Source organism: Diadema setosum, chromosome 21 (assembly GCF_964275005.1).
Source record: "Diadema setosum chromosome 21, eeDiaSeto1, whole genome shotgun sequence".
Taxonomy (NCBI): domain Eukaryota; kingdom Metazoa; phylum Echinodermata; class Echinoidea; order Diadematoida; family Diadematidae; genus Diadema; species Diadema setosum.
The window spans coordinates 10,026,959-10,053,697 of record NC_092705.1 but is presented as its reverse complement, the minus strand read 5'-3'; the positions used below and the strand labels follow the sequence as shown (position 1 = coordinate 10,053,697).

At 39.0% G+C, this 26,739-nt stretch overlaps 1 protein-coding gene across 1 annotated transcript in view; it reads left to right on the top strand.

Annotated features, from left to right (window-relative positions):
• LOC140244743 (anosmin-1-like) overlaps nucleotides 1-26,739 on the top strand; it is a 65,103-nt gene that overhangs the window by 24,752 nt on the left and 13,612 nt on the right. Inside the window, 9 exon segments of the mRNA XM_072324356.1 lie at nucleotides 17,078-17,137; nucleotides 18,320-18,533; nucleotides 19,523-19,707; nucleotides 20,987-21,113; nucleotides 21,507-21,718; nucleotides 22,428-22,575; nucleotides 22,990-23,205; nucleotides 23,208-23,233; nucleotides 24,687-24,743. Coding sequence (XP_072180457.1) covers nucleotides 17,078-17,137; nucleotides 18,320-18,533; nucleotides 19,523-19,707; nucleotides 20,987-21,113; nucleotides 21,507-21,718; nucleotides 22,428-22,575; nucleotides 22,990-23,205; nucleotides 23,208-23,233; nucleotides 24,687-24,743 — 1,245 coding nt within the window.

Below are 26,739 nucleotides of genomic sequence, written 5' to 3'. Positions count from 1 at the left end.
TTCACTTTTTGCGAGATACCAAGAAAACACTTATGATATAGGCTAGTACAGAGCATACCATTTTAAGAGGAATTCAAAGTTTATTTGATGAAAATTGGGTTTGGAATGACTGAAACATCAAAAAACAAAGTAAAACAAAGCGATCGTAAAAAAGTGTGGGTCCCACACTATTAGAATCTCTCTTTTTTGGATGTCACAGCCATTTCACGACCAATTTTCATCAAATAAACGTTGATTTCCTCATAGAATTACATGCTCTTTCATATTTCATAGGAGATTTCTTATTATCTCACCAAAAAATGTTAGAAACCTGAAATTAGGTCTCAACCAAAACTATACAATCCCTTTAAAAGCATGCGAAATTCATCTTAGAATTGTCCCTTTGAAATAGAAACAGTTGAAATCAGTCATTTTGGTTAGTCGTTTTGGTCAGTAACTGTGACATCACACTTTAGCAGTTCTATCACTGTATACGGTTGTAGTGGGGCTATGAAGAATTAAGAATTCATGCTATAAATGCAATCAATCACTTGTTAATGGCAATTTTATTACATGGATGTTATCCCAAAGATTGGTGCCACGAATTGAGTATTGTCATTTACTTTAGCAAACCAAAGACTAAGGTCTATTTAGATAAAGCATGTTGATACTAGTGCTATAAGAGTGAACTGTCAGACTTCTGATTAGTAGTAGTCCCGGTTGATTTCATTTTCTGTTCAGCCCTTGTTTTCTTGACATTTACTCCTTAAATTGAAGCAATGCTACCAAATTGCAAAAGGGTGTCTACACAAACCAACATATCCTCATAAAGGAAAACCTCAGTTTGCAATTAGGGCCTACTTTTGAGGGTTTTTTTTTTTTTTTTTTTTCGTAAGCACTAAAGCAGTTCAGCAGTTGCTAGTCAGCAGTCTATAAACAGGGCAACAAGCTCTGCATATTACATGATGCTAGAAATCAACCATCACTGATGTAGCAGGTGGCTTTGTTTTGAACTGTAGTATGCAGTGTGAAGTGTTTGACTTCAATTTAGAGCTCTGTGGGGGTTACGAACAACCACCTTTAATACCAGAAATTGGAAAGTCGACCACAAATATGCGCCTTTGTGTCAATGCAAGGTCAAGTTCCATAAGCAGAAACGCACAAGCATGAAAAAAGTGAAGCAATGAATGGAGATGAATGACTGTCTACTAAATTATCAGTGCACGCTTGAACGGCAGCCTTTTATCCCCGGAAGTCATTGGTATTAATTCATAAAAGGGACTACCAACTGAAGGAATAGCTACATGTCTTGTCAAAATCGATAATATGCTGAATACATAATATGTATAATGTATGGTATCTGAACACGAGCATTACATTTTGTCTGTATTAGTGTATTATATGCAAGGCATTATTCTGTTGGGCGCTACATTATTGTGTGCATGTTTCGAGATGTTGGGTAAAATTTGCGTGACGAGAGTGCCACATACAGTGTATGATGCAGTTCGTAATCGACTGACACCCCCACACACACTCACACCCACCCAACCACATGAAGCTTGTTCAAAGGCATTGTCATATATATTCATCCTTTGTTTGGCATGAACTTAATATTAGAGGTGATTGTGCGCCTGTGTCATGTATTTCTTTTTTTTCTATAAAAAATCAACTGACTGCTATAAAGAATGACAAGTTCCTTTTTGGTATCAGAGTCAAAAGATATTAACTTGTGAAGTGGCATAGACTGAATAAGATAAGATTACTTTGAAATCTTTCTTTTTTTTTCTTCTTTCTTTTTTTTTTCTAACAGATGCTGATTTATAGTTTTTCAGAAGAGACCTTGTTTCAGAGGGAACAGCAGATCTGTAGATTATTGTATGGTTCTGATTTCTGTAACGGTGGAGTTTGTAGTCGGCTTAATCAAGCTAGACCATTCCCCATACAGTTCTTGTTATTGTATTCCAAAGGGAAACATTAACTTCAAGTTTGGTCGTTATCGTTAACCCCGGTCATGTCAGTTTTCGCAATTAGCAGTGGCAGCAGGAGCAGGGCTGTTTACAGGGGGCTTCTAGATCAAGTGCAGGATTTAACGCAAGGGGCTAAAGCACTCTCTGACAAATTCAATTTGAAGCCATTAACATTCCAGCGTTTATGACCAGTTATCCCTGGATTTTGAATTTAAGGAGAGACAGACCTCCTCATTGTGGCTTGGAAAGTGGATGTAGTCCCCCTGTTTGGGGAGGAGCACAGGTTGCAGTGTCCTCAAGAAATGAAAACTGCCCTCAGTGTCTCTAGCTTTTACCACCTGCTGAGAGTAGAGTGCACTGTGCCCTGACCCCCTGCTCCCCCTATCAGTTACTGGTAGAGCTGGGGGGTCATGTCCATGGCTGCGTAGTTAACCCTTTCCACCATCCCCTTCTACTCCCCCCCCCCCCCCCCCACCACCCCCCCCCTTAAATGTAACTGCCCTCCCTACACACATCCATTGCCAGCCATGTTAGCATGTCTTTCCAACCATGTCCATGTTCCAACCATCTCTATTACCCACCTTGGAATACCTTGTGTGTTGTATTGCAAGACAGAGATATTGTGTCCCTCCCCTCAATCTTTCCTGGAATCTAGTGCTTCAGATTCTGTATCGAGAGAATCTGAAGACTGTAAGTGAGTACATGCACTGTTGAGATTCAATTTTAGAAAAGGAAGAAAGCCATAGATTTTACAATACTTTGGTCCTCAAAAAAAGAAAAGAAAGGAAACAAAAACCCACTCAAAATCACTCGTTTTCATCCTCAAAGTGATATGAAGGAAATGTGGTACTTGTGGGTTTGAATGTTTTGCTCCCATCAACTTCAGTACATCATACTTTTCCATGGAAATCATAATTAAGGATAAGCATGTACAAGAGACCATGCCAACTTTGACCAATGCAGTGCTTCATTATACGTGTAATACAGTATGCAGGGCATTTAAAACCTTTCTGTATATTTTTAGTAGGTACCCAGGAGGCCACAGAAACATCAGGGTTCTTCAGGAATATAGTTGATAATTATCTAGAGAAATGGAAAAATTGATGAACAGAAGTGATATTGGATCTGCAGGTGTCCCTGAGAATATTATTCCTGGATGACACTGTAGCATGAAAGGGCACCAGGAATATACTCAGTTGATAAACTATGGCCAACATGACAATAATGACTTGTGGGCCGTTTTGTGCATGTGCAAAGTGTGTACTTGCACTGCAGAAGAGCGACCAAGAGAAATTCAAGGTTCCCCCTTGAATCTCCAAGGTGATCACCAGAGTGATTAGCATGAAAAGGGTATATAGGGATCACACTTTGTGCAGAAATTAAGACCAGTATTTGGTATTCATATGTCTGTGGAGTACATAGGCTTTGGCCTATTCTGTATAGCATGGAGGCTCTTGGGAGAAGTCATGTGTGAATGCATATACAGTCAAGTTCCGGGGAGATTTTTCCTAAAATGTGGTAATTGCCAAGAGTTACATGGTTTCATGCATGGAAGGCTAACCCTTCATAAAGAAACGATGATTTTTTTTTTTTTTTTAATTTTTTTTTAAGCAGACGTGGAAAGGAAACGATGAACCAGGCATAGCAGGGTAACGATGCATAAAACCAGTGTTCCTGTCATGCTGTGTGGACAGTGCAAAGATCTTTTGAGTCTGTGCATAGTTTGGGGTAACCATCCCAAACTGTAAATATTGCAAAGTTTACATTTAATGGCACATTATAAGTAAGTCACGGAGTATTGATTTTCAAAAAATGTGTCTGTGCATATAAAACTGCCTAAAAAAGACAATGTCATAATGTGCCAAGTGAAATTTCCTATATATATGTGAAATGTAAATGGAAAAACTATCACAAGTACGAACATTTAGAACCGAAGTAGGACCCTTTCAAAGAATTGGACCATTATTGTGTGTTTAAGAACATTTTGATGCCAATTTAGGTACTTTTGTATTGAAACTCATATTGGAAATGATGACATGGCAACAATTTTCAATAAAGTTCACTTTATTTCAGGCATACATTTGTCATCTCATTGGCTAGATGGATCTCGTATTATTCCCTCCCACTAAAACTACAAATGTAAACATTATGTGGATGTATTTGGATGATGTATAATGTAGGCCTATACTCTTGCATTGTATAGATTGAGCATTTTTTTTTTTTCCTTTAGACTGACAGGCTTGGTTTGTTATTTGACGTAATGGGTGCCATTCGTGAAGTTAACAACATGCAAAAATATAGTCTCTGGTCCCAACATGAATTCAACTTGCACAGGTATTCTAACTGCTACACAGTACTTATATGTAGTGCATGAAAAATATATGCGATAGTACTGTACTCCACTATTGTGAATCTTTAAAAACCACTCACAAAATGGTTGGGAAGTCCCAATCCCTGAAAATCAGACTCACTAGATATATGGCATACACAGTAATTTGTGACACAGCCTTTGTATGGAAATATAATCTTCAATACATGTATCATTGGCATGGTGCCTCAAATGTAACATGTACAAAGAAGAAGTCAAGGACAGCAAAAACCCAATCTGTCATAGTGATGAATGTTGATGGATAGAAAGGGAGATGATGGATAGATAGATAGAAAGTATAGATGGATGGATGAATAGATAGATAGATACGCTTTGTAGATTAGTGAGATAGATTTCCATGGGTTGAATGAAATAAAGAGAAGAGGTTTGAAGGTTGATAGATACAAAAGGAAGATGATGGATGCATAGATAGTATAGATGGATGGATGAATAGATAGATAGATAGATAGATTGATAGATTGATGGATAGGCTTTGTAGATTTATGAGATAGATTGCCAGGGGTTGAAGGGAAGAAGAGAGGAGGTTTGATTGGAAGATAGGACAGTGTATAGACCACCAGTGGAGCTGGAAGGGAAGAGAGAGAGAGGGTATAGACTAATGGAGGCACATCAAAATATGATGTGATGTTATTCCCAGGCACCAAATATGTCTTATCTAAACCAGACCCTGAATATGAGAGGGGAAAGGGGGGGGGGGGGGCAGGGGGGAGGGAGGGGGTATGGGTGGGAGGCTGCTTCCACAGCAGGCAGGAAAGTAGAAATCATGGATAAGAGGGCAGCCAAGTGGCCAGTTATGACAGCGGCATTTATTTTGGTAGCCTCCCGGGGGAGAATCTGCCCCTGGGATGTCTTCCATAATCATATCTCAAACAAGAATGCCGATAATGACAACAGACACATTGCCCAAGCTCTCTCTCTCCCTTTCTCTTCTCCTTCTCCCTTGTTGTATCTCTGTCTTTCTGTCTCTGTTCCCCTTGACAAAAAAAAAAGAAGATTTTTTTTTTCTCCTTCTAATGGACATGAGATGAAAGGCTAGTCTTGCAATCAGAGATAATACTGATAAGGGCCTTCACACTTCAAAAAATTCATTTCTGAATTGTATGTTTCTAAATGAAAATATATAGGGCCTATGTTTATATATATATATATTTTTTTTTAGGAGGTCATCCGTTATACAAACTTGAATTGTATTTCTCCCTTAATACTGTGGTTTGGAGATGCTTTCTAGTGAAGTTTGGCTTTGATTTAAGGTGCAAATTTGTAACATGAACAGTTTGACCTCTAAACTGAGTTAGGTTTGTACTGTAAACTTCTACCGTGATGTGTGCATGTACAACATGTAGGCCTATGCATGCGTTCTTACACGTAAGTATATTGAGAATTACATAGGAAGCCTACATTGTATATTGATGGGCTTTGGTGTAGGCCTATATTGATGCATGTGTTAAAGTAAAATGTCATTTGTAGTTTGGAACTTTTGAGGAGATGTACGTAATCCTGGATGTGTATGAACACAGCATATAATTCTAAACATGTTAATGAGACAAGCATTTCAACAGGGTTATACACTGTAGGCATGAGTGAGTTTTACACTGTAGCCTTACAGTCTTGCTCAGTGAACTGCATTTCGATAACCTCCCATGAACACAACTTTGATATCGTAGGATGACTTCAGACCACATCAATTTCAGGCAGATGTACCAATCATATGCCATGGAATGGACTATCCTCCAAGAGGTGAAATGTCAATGAGATTCTCACATTGGAAAGACAGACAAAGTTTACCAGATTGCCAGGGCTATCACTTTGGTCTCTTGTTTGAACTCACACCCAGTTCATCTCATTCTCGTACCAAATGACACGTGGAAACCATGTTGGAAATTGAGAAGGCCCGCTAAAAAGAAGGCCTGTGCCTTGAAACAAGCTGTATTCAGATTAAAATTGCCATCTTACACAACTAACATCAGGGAGATTTGCTAGGCACAAGTATTTCAGAAAAAAAAAAAATATAGATACCTGTATATTGCCCTGGAGATGAGAGAAAGAGAGAAGTCAGAATGAAAAACTGTAGTGTGGAGATAGTGGCGTGATGGTTTTTTACACGTGTCTGTCAGCATCGTGATCTGCGATGATGTGGATTTAAAAGCGAGCAGGCGGAATCCCACAGAGTTGGCTAACCACTAATGCTCGCGCAAATTGATCAGTTCCTGCGCTCATAGGGAATGATGTGACTGCTACCGGGTAGTTTGTGACGGGTCGCACAGGAGTTTCGTTTGAGTGGTGCGAGGTGCGTGATTCCACTTGGCGCTGGAGCAGCAGGAAGCGGTTAGCTTGGATCTTGTCCCTAATTTAGTGCCAGTTTAGCAATATTTTTGCACCTTCCATATGGCCTTTTTTACGATCAGTGGTGTAACTTTTGTACTCAGAGGGTCAAAATTTCAAACAAAATATTTTTTCATTATTCTGTTTGATTCCTGTTGGAATGTATTCAAATTTTTGAAAAAATAACATTTCAGACCTTAAAGCTGAAGAGTTATTGGTGTAATTTAAGGAAAACCCTGGCACCTGGGGTAAATTTAAGCAAAATTTTGTTTTCATGAATGCACCATAATGACAAAACTCTGTAGTCAAACTTCACCATGCAAAGTTTATATGGTTAACAACAATATATAGTTTGTGAATCAAAACTATTTGGGGGTTGAATATAAAGTGAATTTAAAAAAAAATACATGAGATTTATAAATTTTTGGTAAAAATACCAATTGACATGCAATTTTTAAGATTTTTACTATTTAATGGAGGGCAAGCCAGGTCAAACTCTATATTATAACAAGTCTTTAAGAAGGGCTACCTTCCTATGTAGGTTAAATGAAATTCCAATCATTTCTTTAAATCTTGGATTTTTCACACATGGATGTTTCGGAGGTGACAGTTAACATAATAGAATGTTTCGGAGGTGACATTAATATTGACACTCAGTTTTTTTGAGAATAAGTGACAATAACACAAAACTTCTTCTTTTTATCAATGTTTTTAATAATTATAACTCGAGAACAAGAAATTAACTCCTGTTTCAAGCAGATAAACCACACAGAACAAGTGTTTTTTTACACTTCATTAATTAGCATGGGCACCGGTAGTTTGACTTCCATTTGGACGAAGGTTGTAAGCTAAATATTGTAATCTGAAGAAACGTGGCATTCCATTTTCTACCATAAATTGAGATGAGGGTGTGAGATCATTTTAGTAATGTTTCTTTGCTCTCAGAACATTTTATTCCACAACACCAGGGAAGAATCACTTCGTTTCGGAGGTGACATTCAATGTTAACATTGTGTTGAAATATTCATTTACAGTAAGAATATGACGGACATATTTAAAGCTAGATATTGTAATCTGAAGAAGCATGGCATTCCATTTTCTACCTTAAATTGAAATGAGTGTGTAAGGTCATTTTAGTAATGTTTCTTTGCTCTCAGAACATTTTTTCCACAACACCAGGGAAGAATAACTTTGTTTCGGAGGTGACATTCAATGTTAACATTGTGTTCAAGTATTCATATAGTATGTCCCCCCCCCCCCCCCCCCAAAAAAAAAAAAAAAAAAAAAAAAAAAAAAAATTACAATTAGACTTTTGCATTGATAGCACCCAATATGATTAAATCAGCTAAAATCTACTTTGGGGTCTTAAATTATAACATCTTAGCTCTATTTTGCAGAAAGCCCCAGTCAATTTGGTTAAGTGGTCTCAAAGAAATGTGGATTGTTATAAAGGATGTCAGGAGTCTGATTCTTCCAAGTTTAGCACTTGGATGCTCTTGGAACTGCATATTAATGTGTAAACACAATATACAGAACTTGGAGGGAAGGGATTCCTGACATGCTCTACAAAAATCCTCATTTGTCTTTGACCTCTGAAGCAAATTGAATGGGGTTTTCTGTAAGGTGTGGGCAATGAGTTATAGTTTCAATCCCTCAAATTGTATTTTAGATTGATTCACTATCTTTAAAGTTATCGTTGCGGAGGGTACCATTGTAATTTTTTGGTGGGGACATAGGTTATGAATGCCAAAAGCAAAAATTCTTATTTGACTTGTATTATGTTTTTGTTTGCACATAGTATTATAAATAGATTAATTCAAGGATGTTCATGAATTCTTCATCATTCTTGATAGCCACCATACAAATGTTATAATACTGGTGAAAGGTGTTTGGTTCATCTGGGATAAATTTTCTATATTCTCATTTAAACTGTTGACATTACTAAAATATATTTTATGTATCTTTCTGAATTGCTTGAAAATTACCAGCAAATCATATATATTAGTCACTTTTGAGAGTAAAAAGTATAAGATAAGAAAAAATCATTTTATTGTTTTGGAGGTGACAAAACACAGAGACAACCCAACTTCTCAGGTGTTAACTAATACAATTGTGAACATCATGTCTTTCCTCATGGCTGTAATTTTCAAATATAAGCTCTTTTTTTCAGTTCTTACTTGTTATTTTGTTTAGTTATTCTCTTTCATGATAGTGGATACCAGCTCATATTTTGTTTTGGATTGTAATTCATACTAATCATTAGCAAGTTTTCACAGTTTGGTTAAGAACAACAGTTTGTGTTTCCAGCTGAAGAGAGCAGCATAATGCTTTTGTGTGTGAACTTATGGGGAAAATTTTTTTTTAGTTCAGTAATTTTACCATCAACTTCACAGAAGGTCCCGGACACAACTGGTCTCAAATAACCCTATAAGGGACCAAAAAAGGACATGTTCACCTCAATAGACACGAGGTTGAGTAATACAGCAATATTAGTAAAACACATCAGTGAGAGTTTAAGGAAAATAAGGCAATCCGTTCCAGAGTTATGATTTTTTGAAGTTTCTGCTCAGTCAAAGCTGAATGAGAAGACTTCTATAGCTTGTGGTGTCACACATGTACAAGGATATAGAGAAAGTATCAAGAAAATTCAACATATTTTCACTTTTCTTGCATAACAAAAGAACACTTGACTCTCTCTTTTGGAAGGCAGGTGAATGATATTGCCCTAACATACACCAGTAGCAAGTTGAAGAAATGTGCACTTTTTTCAAAAAGTAAAGTTTTGTGAAATTCACTTATATTTTCTTTATATCGTTGTATGCATGTGACATCATACATTGTCGTAGTCGTCTCATCCAGCAGTGATTGCATAGATATTAAAAAAAAACAATAACTTTGAATGGATTGTCCAATTTCCCAAACTTTCAATGATGTGTTCTACTAATGTTGTTGCATTCACTCAATCCACATGTATGAAGGTGGACTTGTCCTTCAAGAAACCATTTTCTTTTCCTTGAAATTCCAGTACTTAAAGCCAAATTCTAAGATAAAACATAATAACAAAACGAGGTAAACACGTCATCAAAATTATATTGAGATAGAACTACAAATCTTGTTTTTGGATCTTTCCCTTTCCAGTCCTGGGGACTTGTTCTTCTGTTCACTTTAGTTGTCAGATAACTTCAATAATCTTAAAAAATACAATGTCATAAACAGTTGGTTCAACTTGGAAAATGTAATAATTATTGTCATATAAAAAAAAAAAAATCACATAATTTTGTTTATGATTACCACGTTGTACATGGAAAAACAACAACTATTAAGAATTCAAGAACAAGTTGTGCACCAGCTATAGGCATGTGGAGTTTGATTATTTTATGATTTTTTTAAGATTGTGGACTAGGGCATGCATGAACTGCCACATGTATCACTTTGGTATCAAGGGAATTCTGGTGAGCTAGGTATACAAAAGTCACTAATCTATTGTGATGATTTTGTAGATATTAAATGTATTTGAAAATGTTAATAGATAGTGAAAGGAACTGAAGTCTTGCCTTTCACTATCACATAACAATATGGTGTTAACAAACAATGTCACCTCCGAAACACAAGAAAAAGCAACCTACATGGAAAGCTGTGATTGGTAAATCTTCACAACTAAATTGCTTAAATTGGAAATCAAGCTTCTAAGATGAAAGCATCTATATGTTTACTTAATTAAAGCAGGAGAATTGATCTTGATTACAATTATATATATACAACAGATGGGTGTATTTTGTGCATTCTCTTTGTTAAAAAAGTGAAAAAAAGTAAATTTGCCCTAAAACGTACAGTATAGTAATAAAAATAAGAGTGAGAGTGTGTTAGTTGATTTCTCCACTTTAAGACTTATGTTACTAAATAAATGAAACCATTGGTGTACATGATATGGTTTCTCTTCAATAGAAATGAGCAAAAACTCTTGTTAACAGTGTTTTGTCACCTCCGAACAGTAATTCTTAGTTTTTATTAGATCTTTTATTAATCTCTAGAAAATTCTCACTTCCTGTTGCCATATTACTATTTTCATCCAAAGAGATTCCTGTCAATTGGACAGAATCAAACAAAATTGCTTTGTCTTCGAGAAATTATCAAATATAATACGTTTGTTGTTTCGGAGGTGACGATTGTTTCGGAGGTGACAAGTGTTAACGGAAAATTGTAAATTGCTCCGAAATGAAAACAACCAGGCTATATTTCTACTACCTTCCTTCAGAGATAATGTGAGGGGATATGTTACATTTTGTAAATGTAATGTATAACTGATGTCCAGAATAAAAAAATCAAATACATATATCTGTTGTCTCGGAGGTGACAGAAAAGTTAACGGAAAAGTTGCATAAATTTATAAACACTCACCAAAAAATGATTAAGCTATTTGAATCAAATAATCTTTGGATCGAAGTTAAGTCAGATTGATTACTATTCTGTTTTGATGGAAATTAGCAAAGTTGAATTTTATAATTGTGAGCAAGAGCTAACTCAAAAGAGGGGTTAATTGTTAACGGAATATGTCACCTCCGAAACATAAGTTTGGACAATTTCAGTCTTTAAAGAAGACAAAGCAGAACCTGGTAAACATAATAGTTCTTAAGTTTGGATACCTGTCTATCACCACAACAACAAAAATAATGAAAAGGAATAAACAATTTAATATGCTAGGTCTGACAAAAAAAACCATGTCAGAGTGCATACACCAAAAGTGTTGGATTTCAAGCATGTAAGTGCATGCCACATCTGAAAGAAAAAGAGAGGAAGTTCATTAAGGTACCCAAGGTAGACACTGTGGGTGGTAAGTGTATGAGAAAAAATAATGCATATCTGTCAGTGTATAAGAAAGTTATACACCAATTAGTGCCAAAACCGTGTTTTACACCACTGATTGTAAAAATGGCCATCTCATTTTTTTTTAAACTCTTCCATCAGACCCATAAGTCACCTGTAGAGTCTGTACCCCATGTTCACCAAAATCTGCTGCTTTGGGTTGTTGCAATTAGGCCTGCTGAAACCTTGTTAAATCAATCAGTTTTCTCTTTTGGTGATGGTGTGATGGGGTGTCGAGTAGACATACATGTATCATGCATGAAGTACAGGATATGAAATTGAAATTGATAAACTACCTCACCAGCCACTACAAATCCTTATCAATTCTTCATCTTCCAAATAAAATGAAAAGGTGTGTATTTCAGAGCAAGAGAGAGAGAGAGAGAGGAAAATAAAAGAGAAACTTATTAGGTGGGCACTTGCTAGAAGTTCCTATTCACTCAAGTTATTAAGTTCTTGCCCCATGGATGTATGTTGACAGTGCGGCCACAGTGTACATGTATGTCACAAATATATTTCCCAGCACTGTACTTCATTCAAGACTTGTAATGGAAATAACTAGCTCAGAATTTCCTCTTGAGTGTATCGCAGAGTGTGCCTTGAAACTAGACTACTGAAGTCATTGTTGTATAGCAACAAAGGTGAAATCACAGGGTGAAAAAAAGGATGCTTTGTATAGAACAAAATTTGTGTTGATGTCTTCTCCTATTCCTCGTGAATTCACAGTCGATTTTAGACTCCCTTTTTTTATCAGTATCCATTAGTGAATTTGCCTGTAGCCAATTCCTATTCTTCTCCCCATCATTTTATCTAACTGTGAGACTTTATCATGACTAATGTCCGGCTTATGCTGCAAATTTTTGCTTCCTTTTAAGACCACTCCTTTGCGAACTTTTTTATGGTTTCAATGTGCCAGTGAAATGGAACAGGTGCAGTGTTTACAGACATGCGCGCGGGAGAAAAATGCGTCCGGAAAATGTTACCTCCGTGTCATGTGACATCTTTCATGCGGGTGGACAGGCTGAATGAATTCTGAATTTTCTTCTGTGCTGGTGTTCAAATTTTCATGGTGAACGATGTGTGATTACTAGTACACGTGTACATTGAAGAGGTTAGCACTGGAAATCTGTACATGTAGGCTCTGTCTCTGCTTTTAGATTGACTGTCAGTGGACATCAGAACAAAAGTGACGATATTGGTAATAGTCTATCATTAAAGTGCTGAACAGAAATTTCTTTTGCCAGTGTCGGAGAGTTTTTTTAAATACACCCAGCTTTACTGTCCCAAAGCCCCCCCCCCCCCCCTTCCCCTCTTTTTTTTTTTTTTTTTTTTTGGTCCCACAAAATGTATACAGGGTCAACACAATACATGCAGATCGTTTCCCAGGTAGTATACAGGGGTGTGTACAGTTGAGGGCTTTTTACACTTGCAAATTTTGCTTAGTCCTGTACCAACGGTGGGGCTAAGGGGGGGGGCCTTAGCCCCACCGTTGGTACCAGACTTTCCGTAGCCCACTTTCTGCTTACACTTGTTTTTGCGAAAGTGGGCTAGCCCCACCGATAATCCTGTACTATCTGGCCCTGCAAAATAGCAGGGTTAGCACCGCAATTGCAGTGCTAACCCCGCAATTGCGGTGCCAAGCAAGCGAGTGTAAACAGAACGAAATAATAATCCGGGGCTAAGCGACGGAGATGAAGTCCGACCCCCCACTGACCAATCAGAAACGAGGTAATCAAGTGCTGCCTGTGCATGCGTGTACTTGTACAGTGCACAGCGTAATCATGAATATTCATGTGGTTTGGAAAGTAGGGGGCTAAGAAAGTGAGTGTAAAAAGGTCAGTTTTCTCCTTAGCCCAGGACAAGAGCTGAGTATGGGATTTATTGGCGAGTGTAAAAAGCTGAAAAAATTGGTACGGGACTAACGATAGTCCTGAGTCAAAGAAAGTACGGGCTTAAATAAAGAAACACAAGTGTAAAAAGGGCTTTGGACATCTATGCAAGCATTACAAATGTAGGCCTATATGAGGGGCGGTTATCATAAAACATATTGCACATAAATCATCACGAAAATCAGAAGTTTATTTCAAGAAGTGATTATTAATCACCAAACCTACATATTTTGAAATGTCAGTCATAAAGTACGCTGTAGACAAGACACAGTGGCCCGAATTCACGAAGGTGGTACAAATGAAACCATGGTCTAAACCATGGACAAAAACCATGGAGCGCCAAGTGTCAAACGGAATATTTCGTTTAGAAATTGGTCATTTCGTCTACAAAATGACTGTTTCGTTAACGAAATTATCATTTCGTGGACGAAATGTTCATTTAGTTACAAAATGTTGTCATTTCTTTACAAAATAATCATTTCATTGACGAAATGACTGATTTTGTAACGAAATATTCCGTTTGACACTTGGCGCTCCATGGTTTTTGTCCATGGTTTAAACCATGGTTTCATTTGTACCACCTTCATGAATTTGGGCCACTGTGTCCATCAAAAAATTAATTGGCCAGTCTTTTGTAGTTTCATATTTCGACAGCAATCAGGTTTTTGGTAATTTGTTCGCTTTATTGCTTGTGACTAACAGAAAAATACACATAGAACTCTGCATATATTATAACTAGATTACAAAGGCATGAAGGTTTGATGCACAGAGAAATTATGTGTAACTGTCTCACTAGTAAAGGCAGTTTATCAGCTTCATGTCATCATTCAGAGATACCTAAAAGCTACTCTGCCATTCAAGTGGAAGAGTGGTTAATAGATTCTTGCGTCAGGTCTTGGACGAGAGATTTAGGCCCTATGTACTAAAATCTAGACTTAGGCTATACAGCCCGAGTGGACCTGACAACTATGTGCACAAAACCAAATCTCACACTGAGGAGTTTTATAGCAGTAAGCATGGATGCGGAACGACACTGTTGAGTCAGACTGGATGCACATTGTACTGCTGCGCCATCAAGGACGCCCATCACAATGTGGAACCCACAAGCCATGTCATTCTGGAAGAACCGATCTCTCGGGTTTGCCAACCTTATTGCAGGAAGGTCCCAAAATTTCACATTAATTCATAAAGGCCTTTCCCCTCAGTGGCCAGAGAGATTAAAGTGGATTTTGTGTGATTATGTGATTTATGGAAGAATTTGGTTTCATAGTACATTGCTGAAAAGTAAGGGCTTTATGTAGTGTAAAAGGAGATGGCTTATAATACACTGATGCAAATTTGCAGGAACATGTCTACAAATGTACACACGATAATATTTCAGATTAACCTGTTATAGATAGTGTGTAGGCTTACAAGGGAATGTACATTGTTATTGCCTTTTATAAGGAAGTTGGCTTATTGATGTCATGGTAGACTTTAGATATCATTTGTGAACGATAGAGCGTCGTTCTTGGTAATTTTTGGGAAAGAATGAATAAACTTTTTGTTAAAGATGCATAGAACTACATACTAGCCTACAGTATGTTTGGGAGAGTTCAAAAAAGAAAAATGGATGTGTTGGAGTGTATTTCCATGAAACAAAACGGTGCACGAGATCTGATGCTGCCATACCATGAATTGTATATCGGGATGTTGTGTCTGAATGGTCTCATATAAACACATACTGTAAGTCGGTGTGTCTGAAAGTGTTGTTAGTGGCCTTATGCCTACCAAGCAAGTGCTTCGATCAATCCTTCCTCCTTTAACCCGTTGAGGACGGACTAATTTTTGCTACAACACGCATTTCGCATAGACACCTGCGCGTGTATATTCGGGACTCGTCCTCCATGAGTTTAAGTAATCGACCCCATACAGCTGATAAAAAAAAGAGACTGGTGCCCTTTCTCGCTGCAGACACTTTTCATAATCACAACTGTGCCATAGGTATGTTTGCTGATGCTCTGAAGTGAAAAATTGATAATGGGTGAGGTATTTTTCACCATACATAGAGAAATGCATGTGTACAATGTACATACATGTATCAGTAGTCAAGTGTGCAGTCCACATTTGGGGCCGTGTCCACGGTCCATTCTTGGTGGAACTATTCATGGAGTGTCCTGCGATGATATGATCAGATTTTCTTTTCAACCCCCTCGCTTAATCCCTCAATTTTGTATGAAACACTATAATACACCTCCCCCCCCCCCTTCTTCTGCTTGATCTCTCTGTGTATAGTAATGGTGTAATAGGTACATTATCATCTAAGCAATTTATCATTTGCCATGGGGGGAGTGCTGTTCCAATTTGGCACCACTTCATTCAGCGCCCTAGCGAGAGCTCCGGCAGGGCCACATATCATCGACCATGCGAAGAGAGGAGGTGCCATACATCACTGACAAGATAGTGGGAGCCAATATTTGACATTAATCAGTCGTGTCAATGACAATGGGAGGGGAAATCCAGACATGGAAGGGGGGCAGGGACGGAGGTTGGGTCCTTGTTTGAAGATGCAGGCACTCTTGCCTCCATCGTCAGCATTGTGATGGAAAGGGATGATAAGTTGGAGATGCATCAAAGATTTTTGGGGCTAGCTTCTTTTTTTTTGTGTGTGTGCAGATTCTTTTCTCAGTCTTTGTTTTCTTTTTTTTTTTTCTTTTCTTCTTTTAAAAAAAATTGTGGAAAGTAAATGTTGTATGCCGTGTGCAATACTCTGATTGGATGATGTGACACACTACATTATGCCATGTACTTGCTAATAGGCCCGTTCACAAACAACGAAAATCGAAATTTCAATCGCGATCCAAATTTCGATTTTTTTTTCGACCGTTCATACACAGGGAAAAATCGCACTTCGCAGCAAGGAAAGAACGATCAGTGGCCAAACTGCGCATGCGCGAAACTTGCATGACCAAAGACTGACCCCGCCCGCAGTCCCAATAGAGTTTCGCACGCGCTACGAACGATGGGATTAAAAATACCGATTTCCGAATCTCGATCGCGCTCACACACACGACGCTTGGCAAAATAATCGCGATTATTCTGAAAAATCGCACTAATAGTGCGAGTTGGATTGCGATAAGGATCGCGGTAATTAGTGAGATTTTTCTGTCCACACTGGAAAAAATTTCGAAATTTTGATCGCGATAAGAAAATCGATTTTTAAATCGCACTTTTTCCCTTGTGTGTGAACGGGCCTATTGCTAGGCTGTTTTCTGGAGTTGTGGATGTATATAAGTGCACAGGATCATTTGGTTGTAATATTGTAGTGTTACATCGCTTTGTGAGAATAACAGGCGGAAAGCATGTCTTAACATCCCTGGCTGTATTGTGAGCAAATTCCTGTGTAGATTTCAAGAGTGTATATATTGTACTGTCTGTCAAATTACATAACATGTGATTCCTGTTTGTTGTTGTTGTTGTTGTTTATTTTTTCTGAGGAGTTATTTCCTGAATGGTACAAGATTTCATTGACTTGCTTTACTCAAGGTTAGGAATAAAGTGAATTTCCTATGAAAACAAAACAAAACAAAACCAAGCAAAAGTGAGAAAGATGAAGATAGCAATATTTCTGATGGCATACATGTAACATTTTATGGATTTTTTTTCTCTCTTTCCGTTTCTTTCTGCAGTGTATATATCCATGTCGAGAAACATTTAAAAATCTGGAATTGTGCAAGAACAAGTGCCAGGTAAGTGCTTGTGGTATATGTTTGCCTTTCGGTTCTCATTTTGAAAATGACAATTCTTGGTCAGCTTGTCAAAAGTGATCATGCAATGGGATGAATTATGTTCATGTAAACTCAAGAGGCACCATTTATTGTATCTCAATATCACTACAAAAAATGCTTGCAAGGGAGGGAAAATTGCCATAAGCCAAGCCAGTAATTGGTACCAAATTTTGTGATCGTGAATTTCCGATTACAGAGATACATGTATAATGACCGCAGAACCAAATTTGATGGTATAGCAAACTACGGTCTAATTTCAAACTTCTGCAGTTTCGGTGCACTCCAATTTCTAAAGTCGAAGTTTGTCAGTCGTGATCGATAGTGTCATCTGTAAAGTATTGTCTTACGTGGAAATATGGAGAAACTGAGCGATGAATTATTATCACATTGTTTAAAGGAATTGTATGAATTAAAGAAGGTAAAAAAGAAATAGGATGACATATAGCGTAAGAAATACGTAGTCCTACTTTCATGAAAACACTCCCGACTGTGAATGTCCGTGAGTCACTGTGGGACTCTCACGTTCCCTGTCTTGTCTCTTCAATTTACTGCCAATTTCCTGAACAATCAATCATTCCGTTTGGGGATGGGAGCCGCGAAGGCATCATTTGGCAGCAACCTCTTTCGGTGAAAGGGGGTGGTTCGCAGAGATAAGCTTTCACCTTGCGGGAGGAAGCGAGATTAAGATGATTTGAAAATATTTACAAAAATTCTGTTACCGATGTTTTTTATTAAAAGCAAAATGGCAGGTATGCACATGCTGTATTCTAGCAAATGTTCATCAAACTTGGCAAAGTTAAGATAAAGTTTTGATTCTTGGGGGGGGGGGGGGAGGGGGTGGATCAGTGATACTCAAAAGTTATCCTAGTAACAGGCAAACCTAGACCAGCTTTGCCTGTTGATAGGAGCTGATGACAGCCCGGAAGAAATCAACTGTGTTCTGTACCTCTTTATGAAAGGAAACATAAAAGTAAATTGCCCCCTTCTGAGCAATTACATGTAGATCAACCTGCAGTAACGAGTGAAATGATTATTAAATTTGATCTTTTGACATCTGTTGAAGGTAGGATATATGGACTAGATTGATTTACTGTCCATTTACTTCATTCTTTTTTCTCTTTCTTCTTCTTCATGCCACTTCAGGAAGCTGTAACTGCTCCCAATCTGTGTGAAGAATCATGTACATACATTAAATCTATTAGTAACGATAAGATTGGGGCGTGTCCAGCCAGCGTTCAGGGCTTCGAGCAGGCGTGTGTGGAAGAGTGCTCGCATGATGAAGACTGCCAGGGGAGTAGAAAATGCTGCTACAATGGGTGCGGGAGAACTTGCCAGAAACCATCAATATTTCAAAACAGTGAGTCAATATGGAGACAACTCTATGGTGTGTTTTCGTTTGTTTGTTTGTTTGTTTATTTGTTTGTTTGATTTGTTTTGTTGCAGCTGCTGTAAGTACCACATCACTTCTTACTGGCAGTCAGATGCTGGTAGCTATCGTGATCAAAGAGCCGATACAATTTTCCAGCATGTTTCAGTCATCCGTTGTCACCACCTGTAGTTGCCATCTCTTTGTGGTTAAACGTCTTTCATTGCAGGCATAGAGCAGAGACTGTCATTAGTCGTACATTGGCACTATCAGTTGATTCAATTTGTAGTGCAGAATCGTACATAATAGTAACCTTTTTCAGGAGAAGAATGCATTTTTACTAAAGGGTAAAAATGGGATAGTCATTGAGCAGCAAATGAGAAAAATGCTCTTTGTTTTTGAACGTTTAATTTCCGTAGCAGGGGCGCAAACATTGCTGCTTCGTTTTATTAGCCAGTGTAAGACAGGAAACGGACATAATGAGCACTTTTAAATCTGAAGAAATTTGTCACCTGACAAGGCCATGAAAGATTTTGACGGCGTCTTCATCTTATTGAATCTCTTTGTAGGGGTATTCTTGAGTGAACATTGTCACTGCTTGCAGCAGGACCTATCCCCCGTCTTGGGTCTGGCCAGTATGATAGTCAACAGGTGCGAGGTGCCAACATACATGAGCTTTGAGATTATAATGGCTAACGGAGTCTGTGTTAGGCGCCACACCACCCCGGGCAGCTGGCAGGCTACTACCTCACCCACTCAGCCCTTTGAGCTTATTAATTAGACTACAGATGCGTTGCCAAAGACAAGCAGGGCTACCTGAGGATTGATCGAGGGAAAGTGGAAAGAATGCATCCAGCAAAAAGAAAAAAAGACTCCTAACAGACCACAAAAAAAAAAAAAAAAAAGGTGTGGGGGGGGGGGGGAATGTTCTCGCTTTCGTTCAAGTCACCATCAACCTCTCTGCTCTGTCCTTCATGCAGATTACCCACCGCAAGTGATTGACAAGCTCACCACGGTGACCGAAAACGAAGACGGCGACTCAGCTACGGTCAGCTGGTCGTTACCCTCACCGTCGAGTCCAGGGGAACATGCGGGCATAATGTTTGCCGTGCAGGCCAAGAACATGTCCACCAGGAGAAATTCGGACTGGCTGGACGTGGGAGTGGTAAGTTTGCCGCAGGGAACCGCGTAAAGGGTTTTGAAGAATTAGATGACAGATATGAAACCTCGAGGGTGTGTGCCTCGTCAGTACGTATTAGCGTCTTCGTGTTATGTTCTGTGTTAACTGTTCAGCAAAAAAATGTATCATACTTGTTACAAAAATTTGATATGTGTTTTGGCACAGCTATGCTTTGCAGGCATGTATAACATGGGCATGCACCCCAGTACTGGAAGCTCACAATAGTTGGTTCCCCAAAGATCCAGTAGATTTGCCATGTTTGAAAATGACTGGGTTACTGTGGTCTAGTGTACACACTATCCCATCTTGGTCCACATAAAGTGCGAAGTACATGTACATTATTCATAGTTTTTACTTTAAATTACTGCAGGCTTCCTGTGCTTTAAACGGTTAGCCAGGTAACAAGCACTGCACAATTTGAACATTACTTTTTGCGCGTCATTCACACTCATGATGAGTAATTGGGGGCTTCTGCCGTTGCGGTTGTTGAAGTACGAGTGGGTAACAGTTGTCGTTCCTCTGACATGTCAGAATGAATTGTCCTCTGAGTAGCTACGGTAGAGTGAGAGAAGACAAGACATGACTACTGCACACAGGAGGGAGAAGTTTCTATATGAACATTGGGACGCTGAGCACTGAAAGATTAGAATTTTTTTTTTCTTCTATAATATATCCAAGAAGAGGTATTAAAGGGATCATATAGTTTTGATTGAGACCTAATTTCAGGTCTCTAACATTTTTTTTTTGTGTGTGTGAGATAATGAGAAACCTCTTATGAAATATGAAAGGAGGAATTCAACGTTTATTTGATGAAAATTGGTTTTAAAATGGCTGAGATATCCAAAAAGAGTGATTCTAATAAAGTGTGGGATCCACATTTTATTACGATTGCTTTGTTTTACTCTATTTTTTTGGATGTCTCAGTAATTCCAAACCGGATTTTCATCAAATAATCTTTGAATTCCTCTTAAAATGGTATGCTCTGTACTATTTCATAAGTGTTTTCTTGATATCTCACAAAAAGTTAAAAGCCCAATTCTCATCTCCACAAATACTGTACCCCTTTAAAGCTACAAACTGAGGAGTAGAAGTGGACTAGGCTGAAGATGAGAAATGTAGTAAGCTTCTATCAGGGTTACCATAAGGCACCATAAAACAAAATGCGTGTTAGCTGTGATCATTGATTCCTGAGAGGCGTAAATCAGCCACGTTTCGAGACCGTTCATCCTTTCACTGTTCGTTGAATTCTCATTCCGACCCGTAGGTGGACACCACGCAGATCAGCGTGCGATTGCTTGTGGGGAGGCGGTACAGGTTCCGGATCGCCTCCGTCAACGAAAATGGGACACAAGGCTTTGGGAGATCCACAAGTACATTCTCCCTATCAAGAGGTATGTACCCCCCCACCACCCCTTCCTACACACACACACATCAGATAATTTGTGAATATTGCTCTCAGTTACGTCTATGATCATTGTGACCAGATATGAATGAGGAAAATCTCCCAAAAATTATTAAGGAAATAAAATCAAATAAGACTGAAGAAATTATGTATAATGTAGCTGTGTTGCCATACGAATTGCAAATATCATTATTCAGTGCAGAATGTTTAAGTCTTCCCTAAACTAGCAGCGTTGATATGATAACAAAAAGGTATACTGTCTGGCTTCATTTGTACCTAAAACCCCCAAGTCTGGTCCTTGACACTTGTGAAAGAATGAGCACTTGTGACGATTCAGTCCGTTTTCCACCCGTTCATGATGGCTGACCCTTGTCCACCACAGAGCCCGAACGGCCGACCCCACCGCACACCATCGCCGTCGGGAGCTGGAAGGTGTCAGAGGGCGCGGAGGAGCGCATCGACTTGACCCTTCACTGGAGCCCACCACGCTACAGTGACCTGGAGATATTCAAATATCGGGTCTTCTACAGCGAACGCCTCAAAGTGATGCCTTCCATCATTGCTGTGAAGGAGGAGCGCATCGATGTGACAGATGTAAGTGAACCGCCATAACCTATCTGCCCTCTCTGTCTGTCTGTGTGTATCAGTCTGTTCTTCTGTCTGTCTGTGCCTACATTATTCTTTTTTTTTCTGTCCTTTTCTTTGCCATTTCTTTGCATCTGCCTGCAGTCAGTTCAGTAGCTGATCATCTTGTGTCTGTGTTCACGTTTATTCACCATCAGTTATTTGAGTCTGCTGTTTGAGTTTTCAGTCTGTTTTCAGGTAATGATTTACCTGTGTTGTTTTTTGCCTGGTCAAACTTTTAGACCTGCATGTACATTATGCTCGTTTTAATTGTGTTTGTGAGTGCTTGTTTCATTTGTGTTTCCCTGAAATACAATATTCAGACCTCCCAACAGAGGAAAGAATCTGAATTTTGACCATTCCTAACTCTTGTTTCAAGAGGAGTTTTGTACTTTACTCGATAATTTTACTCCACATTCCTATATGAACTGATCTTTTTTTCCTACTTTTGAGCTAAGTCATCCCTATTTTTCAGTCAGAAAGGTTGCGAGGCCTATATCTTGGCTGATAAGAATCTGTATTTTCTCAGTAGGAGAGTATGGGCAATGCACCTTTCTCTATCCAGCCTGTGTGTTAATGCGTTACACTCTGTATTCACAGGGGAGGAAACTTCTTTAAGATGCACATTCTCGGTAGCAATTGATTCTGATGCTACTCTGTCTCTCCCTCTGTCATACAGGGAAGAACAAGTGTTGTTTTGCCCATGCTGCGCCCGGAGACGCGGTACTTTGTTCAGGTGATGGCCATCGCGAAGCTCGGCAACACGAGGCTCGGCAGTGCGCGAAGTTCCAAATACATCTTTACACCGGAGCTGTCCAACCCGGCAGGTGAGATGTCTACCCCCTCTGCCAGCTGAGATGCTCTAGGGAAAAAAGGCTAAATTTGAAGACATGTATTTGTTGTCATTCTGGAATGATGTTGGGGGCACAAAGTTATTTGTAAAATTGGATACTATTATTATTATTACCTTCTTTTTTGTGCTTTTGTGTGTGTGGCATGTTTATCCAAAAGTGAAAATTCACTTCTCCTTGGGAGCATTGAGCAGGGTGTTAAGAGTTTACATACGCAGAAATTACTTTACATTCATTATTACATGTCAGGTTGTTTGGCCAGTTAGAGCAAACATAGTGATATGGAGTTGGACGGGCACGGACGAAACATTACGATTTCAAACTCTTTTGGTTTATTTGTGGCGGTGCGTTGTTTAATGTAGGTGCTCTTGTTTTGAACTTGCATTCCAGACGGCCCAGGTGATCCATTGTATCCCGGTCCGGTCGCCCCCTTTCCCGATAACGGGCCCCGGCCGGGTCCGCCGCGCGACCTGACGCGGGACGAGCCGTACTGGGAGAATGGCACCCTGAAGGTGAGGCTTAGCTGGCGCAAGCCGATGGGGTACGAGGACTCCATCGACCGGTTCACCATCCACTGGGAGGCCACGGTCTGCTCGTCAGGGACAGGGTGGAGAACGACCACGCCTCCACAGAGGTCAGTCTTTGCCTCCTTTTGGCTTCCTCCCAACGCACATCTTGGGACAGCCTTTCTCGTGTGCTCACATGCTGTTTAGTCCTATGCATAGAGAAAGGTGGTGGGGGGGGGGGATGGAAGCATTCTTATAAGAATGAAATCTTTTAATATTCGTTATCGGGAAAATATACCTCTGATTTTCTTCTTGCTAGACTCCACAGAAAGACAGTTCTAGCTCTTGCTCTCTCTGACAATTTTCAAAAGTCTTTCCTTGATATCTTATGCCCATATCTTTTTATTTCAGTATCTGCACTTTGTTGTGGTGATTTAGTTATTTTTTTCAAATGAGAATCAACCATGACACTGCCCTGTGTATTTTCTAAGATATCATGTGTTGCATGGTTTTAATAAAAAGTCTCTCCCTAAATGTGTTCACGTCTTACATAATTATGACTTAAACTTCTAGTAACTATTTCAATTACGATTTCTGACACCACTAAGACTTTCCTCATAGGTATCGGTAGTCTTGTTGATGAGCAATTCATCTTGTCCAGTCAACATTGATATGGTATTGATCATTGTTTCTGTGAGCTATGAATATTTTTGCAGAGTCATTCCTTGTTGCTCTTGAAAACACTCTCTGACCTTCAAAGTACTCTCTAGCCTGTTTGCAGTTTAAGAATGCATCTTCTTCTGTCTCCATATATGTATACTATGCTTCAAAATCATTTGAATTGTTCCTTTTCCAACTGGATAATCATATCTTCTCTCTCTGTAACATCTGATGTTCATGAATGCCAGGGGCATCATCTCTTCTCAAGCTACAGAAATAGTTATGTCTTCTCTGTCATGCTGCTTTTTCTTAGCTACTATGTATTTCACCGTTTCATTTCAAATATAGATTTCTGTCCATTGCTGTTGCAAATTGACCAGTTCTCTTCATCCTCTGTGTTTGTTCAACATTATCATAGCTTTGTTCAACATTATCATAGCTTGGGTGACAAAACCTTGTATCTCAAATTTTGGCAAAATTTACTTTTTCTTGTGATTAATCTTCGGATAATCAGTTCAGTGATGGCCGGTCCAAATCCTAGCTGTCTTTACCCCCAAAATAAAGGCACCACAGCATGTCAAATGCAAGTCAATCCTATTTGTTACGGTGATTTGGCTGCCGTGTATTTACGCCCTTTTGAACATTTGACATATGTGAGTTACGAGGTTTTGTCGCCACAACAGGGATATGTAATGTACACTTATATTTCTGACATATGTTTCTCTCTCTCTAAAAAAAAAAAAAAAAAACTATTATAATATGATTCTTCCCTTTGTCTTTCTCTTTCAACATCTGTGTCCTTCGTTTCCTTGCTTCTTTCTCTGCTCTGCCTCAAAAATTTGTCCCCCTCCTCCCCCCCCCCCCCATCTCTCTGGTTTTTGTTTTTTGTTCTTCTCTCGCTTCGGGATAAACCCCCAAAAGGGTGTACAAAACAATGACATTTATACGCCTTACCGTGCGAAAGCAGCAACCTCTCACGTAAGTGACCAGGTAGAGTGTGTGTTTGCCAAGCCTGCACGATGCAACCTTACACCCACGGCCTTCCTTTATAGTATGCATGCACCCAATTATGACTTTACCCCCCAGTCCCCTCACTCCCTCTAACATTCCAAAAGTTTGAATAACTTTCACCCCCCCCCCCTCCTTTTTAAGGAGGGCATTTATTTTGAAAAAAAAAAAGGTTGTTGGTAGAAATGTTTCACTTTTGCTGTATACAAAATGAACAGAAGTTAATGTCTTTTTTGATCTAGGTGCTGTGAGTGTGAAGTTGTGCACCAAGCTGCAGTGTGTTAAAATGTAAACCTCTGGAAAGACATATTTTTTTTTTTTAGTCACAGTCACAGTATATGAGATGTATGCCTTTCACATTGTGTGGCTTGTTCGTTATCTGATTGCAGTGCAATTCACATTGTTTATAACCATCTTCACCTTGCAAAGTGTTACCACTTTAAAAAAAAAAAAAAAGAAAGAAAGAAGAGAAGAAAAAAACAAACAAACAGAACTCATGAATGTAACCCTGCTGAAAATCCTGCACCAAGTTTGGGTTGCCAGCACCGTCTTGCTCATTTATTTCCTTTTGTGTTTGTTTGTTTTTTTCTGTCACCTGACATCTTTTAGTATTGAGAAATGCTGTTGATTCATATCCCTAATGTGATTTTAGACAGGTTCTTCTCTGGGAATAAATTGGTCAGTTCAGTAAACTACCTCCCGTCTTCTGATTTAGGAGAACATGTGAATGGCAAATAAGCACAAGGTGCATGGTGGCATTGTGTAGTTGGATGACAGTATGTTGGAACGGAAGAAGAAGATTTATGATCACCTGTCCCAACCTCAAATTTAACCCTATATCCATGGTGCGATTGTGAAATTGTTTAGCTGTGCCCAGCATGGTTATCTAGGTGCGACAACCTTTTTTGTGATGTGCCGGCAGCCGACTGTCGGGGGCGCCAATGTTTATGCCTCGGTATGTGTTGATTGGTCGTAAGACAACAATGGTTCAGACTTTTGCCACCATGCCACTGGAGTAATACTTCTTGATCATGTGTTTAGTGAAAATAAACTGTGGGCATGTCAGCCCAAAATGTTTACATTCATAGCATATGCAAGATTTAAAGGGCAGGGGGGGGGGGGGATGGGTGGAGGGATAGGGTGATGGGAGATTTTGAGTGAAGGTAGGAGCCAGTTAAGCAAAAATCATGCCACATATGTATTCATTGATATTTAAACGACAATTACAAGGATCGTGCATTTGGTGACAACCAAGCCAACATGTCGCTTTTTCTCTCTCTGATCTATAGGGCATTTTATATCAATGATGTCTTAAAAGTATAAGTATGGGGAGGATTAATGTAAATGGATGGAGGTGGGGGGGAGGGGTGTCTGACTGTCGTCTCAAACCTCACATCTCAGATATATGCCTTGGGGAGCTTTCATGCTTTTGAGAGAAGCTCCTGAAAGCTTCTCATAGAATCCCTCTTAATCCTAAACCTTTAATCTACCTCAGCAATCCTTACCTTCGAGCGTAGTCTCGCGCCACCAGACCTAGGTTACCCGTATGAGGGTCCCACATTGCAAGAGTTCAATTTAATTTTATTCAAATCGAACCTGATAATGCTGAAGAATATTATTGAAGGCTGGAGAACATCATTTTCCTATTCACATGATACTGATGTGACCAAAGTGAACATTTAATAATCATTTTGGTAGGGTCAAAGACTTTGACATCAATTATTTAGACTAGTAACTACTTTGATGGGGATTTTCAAATATGGCATCAAATGAAATAGGCTCTTTTACAGGATTTCATTTTGAAATGGTTTAGGGAGAGCAGGACTCAATTACATCGAGAGTCTCATTCCCATGCATGGTCAGCTAAGGACATTATCCTTGTTTTATTATTATAACTTTCTTTCATTATTTCAGAGATTTCAGAGGGTGATATTTTCTTTCTTTCCAAAGCCCTAGTACAGTGTAT